Source organism: Sorex fumeus, unplaced genomic scaffold, assembly GCF_029834395.1.
Source record: "Sorex fumeus unplaced genomic scaffold, SorFum_2.1 ptg000007l, whole genome shotgun sequence".
Taxonomy (NCBI): Eukaryota; Metazoa; Chordata; class Mammalia; order Eulipotyphla; family Soricidae; genus Sorex; species Sorex fumeus.
The window spans coordinates 6,012,856-6,017,969 of NW_026606064.1; the positions used below are offsets into that span (position 1 = coordinate 6,012,856).

The 5,114-nt window shown below is 38.2% G+C and overlaps 1 protein-coding gene across 1 annotated transcript; it reads right to left on the bottom strand.

The window, feature by feature from the left end:
* Positions 1-1,553: 1,553 nt before the first annotated feature.
* LOC130042617 (olfactory receptor 4C15-like) lies at positions 1,554-2,495 on the bottom strand. Its single transcript, XM_056134775.1, has one exon. The coding sequence runs from the start codon at positions 2,493-2,495 to the stop codon at positions 1,554-1,556; it is 942 nt and encodes a 313-aa protein (XP_055990750.1).
* Positions 2,496-5,114: the final 2,619 nt, after the last annotated feature.

A 5,114-nucleotide genomic window follows, 5' to 3' on the forward strand; every position in this document is an offset into this window, starting at 1 on the left:
AATGCTACACATTACTGATCATCACAGACATGCAAATCAAAACAATAAGATATCATCTCACACCACAGAGGCTGGCGCAAATTCAAAAGAACAAAAGAAACCAGTGTTGGTGTGGATGTCAGAAGAAAGGGATGCTCTTTCACTGTTGGTGGTAATGTCAACTGGTTCAGCCTTTTTGGAAAACAATAAGGATATTCCTTCAAAAACTAGAAATTGAGCTTCCATATGACCCCACAACACCATTTCTGGAAATATATTCCAAGAGTGCAGGAAAGCACAGTAGAAATGTCATATGTGCCTGTATGTTCATTGCAGCACTATTCACAATAGTCAGAATCTGAAAACAATCCAAGTGCTCGGGAACAGACAACTAGTTAAAGAAGCTTTGGTACATCTACACACTGCAGTACTATGCAGCAGTTAGGAAATATGATGTCAAGAAATTTGCTTATAAGTGGATAGACATGGAGAGTATCATGAAAATTGAAATGAGTCGAAAAGAGAGCGACAGACATAGAATGACTGCACTCATTTGTGGAATATAAATAACAAAATATGAAACTGACACCCAAGGACAGTAGATACAAGGGCCAGGAATATTGCTCCATATTTGAAGCCTGCTTCATGAGCTGGGGGAGAAGGCAGTTGGAAAAGAGAAGAGATCACTAAGTCAATGAAGGTTTAGAGATGTGTGCTGAAAATAGATAAAGGACCACATAACTTCTGTGATAGCCTCTCAGTATCTATATTGCAAATCAGAATGCCGAGAAGCACAGAAAGAGATAGTATGGGGAGAAATTGTCTGCCATAGAGGCAGGTGCAAGGTTAGAGAGGAGTGTTAATACTGGGGAAATTGGTGGTGAACCAATTTTCACTGGTAGAGGCTTGGGTGTTTGATAATTGTATGACTTAAACTCAAACATAAAAGTTTTGTAACTATTAAGCACGGTGACTCAATAAAAAATAAAAAGATATGAATAAAATAAAATAAAATCACAAAAAATAGGAGGTACAATCTGACTGAATATTTCTGTGGAGCAGAAACTTACATCTGAGTACATCAAAGATAATGAGTAGATAGATAGATAGATAGATAGATAGATAGATAAAAATATGAAAAATACCACTATGTATAAATTAAACACATTCACACAGCAATAAAGCTCATCATTTACAGGTACATAGAACATGCACTACTAAAATCAATCCTTCTGCAAAAAATCAGGAACGTGTTGTGTGAAAAGCAAAGTTTTGTAAGTCTCAGAACTCAAATGATGCTTTCTAATTCCAGTAAGAATTTTAAATGGCATTTGAAAATATCTTTTATGCCATAAAATCAATCGGGACCTTTATGTGGAATACTTTAATTATTTTATTTTATTTTTCTTTATGTGTGTATAAAGTCAGGGAAGAGGGCAGACACACACCTGACAGTGCTGAGGGTTTACTACTCACTTTGTTCTCAGAGATCACTCTGATATAATGAAGTTATATTTACCTTCTTTTTCAATGTTAAGGCATTATTTTTCAACAGAAACAATTATTAACCTACTTCACAGTTTGCTCATGGCATTTTTTACCTCCTTATTTCTGAAAGCATAAATCAAAGGATTGAGTAATGGAGTTAGGATAGTGCAGAACATCTCCACAATTTTGTCGAAGGAGAAAGCAACTGGAAGCCATGCATACTCAAATATACATGGAGCAAAGAACAAAACCACAACAGTAAAATGAGATCCACAGGTGAAGAGGGATTTTCTTTTTCCTTCAGCACTGTGGTTTCTCAGGGAGAATAAGATGACTGCAGGGGACACAAGCAACATGGAGAAAATCAGGATGCAAAAGAATCCACTGTTGGCCACCACCATAATGGCAAAGGAATAAGTATCAGTGCAGGCAATCTTCAGGACTTGAAACAAGTCACACATAAAGTGATCAATGATATTGGTGCCACAGAAAGGGAGTTGAAAAGTAAAGAGAATTTGTATGATGGAATGCAGAAAGCCCCCTGCCCAGGCTACTGCAATCAAAATGCCACAGAGCCTTGAGTTCATGATAGAAGTGTAGTGCAAGGGTTTGCAGATGGCCACATACCTGTCATAGGCCATGGATATGAGGACAATCACCTCTGCCCCTGCAAAGAAGTGTGCAGAAAAAATCTGCATCATACAACCTCCAAAGGAGATGGTTTTCTTCTCAGAGAGACAGTCTATGAGCATTTTGGGAGCAATACCTGAGTTGAGGCCTGCATCCAACAAAGACAGAAAAACGAGGAAGAAGTACATTGGGGAGCCTAGGAGTGTTGGACTGCTGATGATTGCTGCCACAATCAGCAGGTTGCCACAGATAGTTGCAATATAGACCAACAGAAATATAACAAATACAATTTTTTGAACATCTGGATTCTGTGAAATTCCCAGTAGGACAAACTCAGTGATAAAGCTTTGGTTTTGCATGATTTTCCAGAAAACACTCAGAACTGTCACGCTGACCATCAAAACCTGCAATAAAATGACAAGGTTACATCAGATAAGTTTACTGTCATAGGAACTCACAAGTGTATCCATCCACGTAGTGTTTTCTATTTTGTGCTACTTTGATTTTTGAAATCAGGAAAACAGAATGTTCTCAAAAAACAATAGTATAAGATTGTGGGAAATCACTTACTATTTCACAAAATAGTGCTAAACAGCTTCTCTAGAGGAACAAACCCAAATGTGACAGTATTTGAGAACTATTTTTTTTGAGTTCACAGCCTTGATTACTGTATTATGGTTTCCTAGGGTAAGTTCTTAGAAGTTACTTTAAAGCCATAACTTAGTTCTGTGGAATCAGGACATCAATTTATTTGTTATGTTGGCATCGCCTTGTAATAATAGATTTACAGATGCAAGATATCCCTGATCAGAAGAATGTCTTATCCATAAGTGGAAAAAAATTTCAGTGGTACTTTAAAATCACAGCTCTTCCCTAACAATTCCTGGATTAGTCTTGAGTGATAGGACCTTTAAAATAAATTTGCCTGTCCATATAAAAGGAAACTCTATTAAAAATCTTGAGTTCTACAAATATAGAAAGCACTTATAAAAACAGGTTAAAACAGCCAGAAGTCATACCCTGGCTTATGCAGGCAACCAGGAACCCATCCTTCTTCAAGGCTGTTATATAATGCACAGTACAAAGCAATAGCCCTGCTGGGATCCACACAACCCACAGTAGCTTCCTAAGCTTTAGGATAGAATTGGTTTGTCCTTTCAGCCTTGCCACATGGAACTTAGGTTTATCGAGTTACACTCATCACAGTGCTCCTAAGTCACTCCCATTCCACTGCTTATCTGTAAACTCTTCTCTGTGCTCTCCTCCCCAACCAGTTAATCCCTTTTTTTCCTAATCAGATTCTGTTAACTTGTAAATTCAGATCCTTCTAAGGATACTGAACTTGTAAGTTATCTCTTTTGCATAGTCTAACTTAAAGCAATGTCCTTTTTGTATGGACACAGGAAGACAGTTAATATTATGCTTTTTTAACTTGGTAGTTAATTGATTCCGAATAATATTCACTCCTGGACATCTGCTTTCTCGATTCAAATGCCGTTAATTCCTAGCACCCCAAAAACATCCCAACAAGGGACTGAATGGACCCAGGGCCAGCTGTGAGCTACCCTGGCATCGAAATGGGCTAGGCCAAGTGCCATAAAACTTAACTATAAGTTAAGAGCATGGTCATGGACAAACACTGTCACGACCCAAATGAGGTAACTGGAAAAGGATCCTGCTGGGGTTAGGAAGACTAACCTGGCCTGAGGACTGAGGTCTGGAATATAGTGAGATGTCCTCAGGAAGAACCAAACTTTAAGCTTGATATATCTCTTACTGTGCTCATACAGAATGGCATTGCTAGAAATATTAGAAGTAAATTTGCTAAGTCTCATTAAGTGAATTACTAGCTGAGGGAAGAAGAAAGCAACACACCCTGGATGGAATCCCACTCTTGAGCAGATCTCCTAGTAATCTGGATTAATATCCTTAGATGAGATCTTGTCCTTGAATTAATCTCCTGGAGGAGTGGCCTTACCTCTCTTTGTTGATTTGTTTATGTTCAACCCTACTATTTTATCCCCACCCTACATGATTGATATATAAACTAAGACTGTAAGATTGGGAAAAAGCAGTGGAGAGTCAGGGAGTCCTTGGAGCTAGAAGCAGTCGGAGCCAGAACCAAGGGGATGAGAGAGCCAGAAGTAGAGAGAATCAGAGTCAGAGTCAGAATGGAGTTGTAGTCAGAAGCGAGAGGGAATCAACACTGAGAAGCAGAATGGGATTCAGAGAGACAGAGTCAGAGGGGATCCAGAGAGGGAGAAGCAAAGGAGAGTCAGAGAGTCAGAAGGAGAGATGTTTACAGAGACAGCAGAGAGACAGCAGAGAGAGAGGGAGAAAGAGAGAGAAAGAAAGAGAGAGAGAGAGAGAGAGGAATTGCGTGGTTAGACAGAGACATCAAGACATCAGAGATATCAATTATAAATCTATGTACCACTAGAGGAAGGCATTTATTCAATTCATGCTTATCCTGGAAGATTTTCTAAATTTGGCTACATTCAAAACCATGTTTGTAATGAGCATGGAATGCCTTCCAGATAACTTAGAGATTCCTAAGGCCATGATCTCTGGAATCTGCTTTTCATTTTTCCCCTTTTGGAGAGTGGGGAACATCCAGAGATACTCAGGAGTTATTCCTGACTCTGCACTGGATATTACTCCCGGTGGTGCTCTGGGAACATGTGGCATAGAGGGGATGAAAACCAAGTCACAGTGTGCAAGCCTAGCTCCTTATCAGCTGTACTATCAATAAGGCCCACACTGACTTTTTCTTAAGGTTATGAAATTGGAGAGTTTGCTTCCCTAGTAGTTTCATAATTTATTTTCTATTTTTCCAAATTTTTTTTCCTGAATTCAAATCTCTAAAATAATACAAAATAATGTATCAATTTTTAGTATATAATATATTCAGCACTAGATAAAATATTAGAGTTTCATTGGAATCAACTTACTTCAATTATATATCAAACAATAAAAATTAAGTATATTTACATCTATTGATACACATGTATAATTCA

Bases quoted from the DNA above. Each gene is read 5' to 3' on its own strand.
- LOC130042617 (XM_056134775.1), bottom strand. From the start codon at position 2,495: ATGGTCAGCGTGACAGTTCTGAGTGTTTTCTGGAAAATCATGCAAAAC.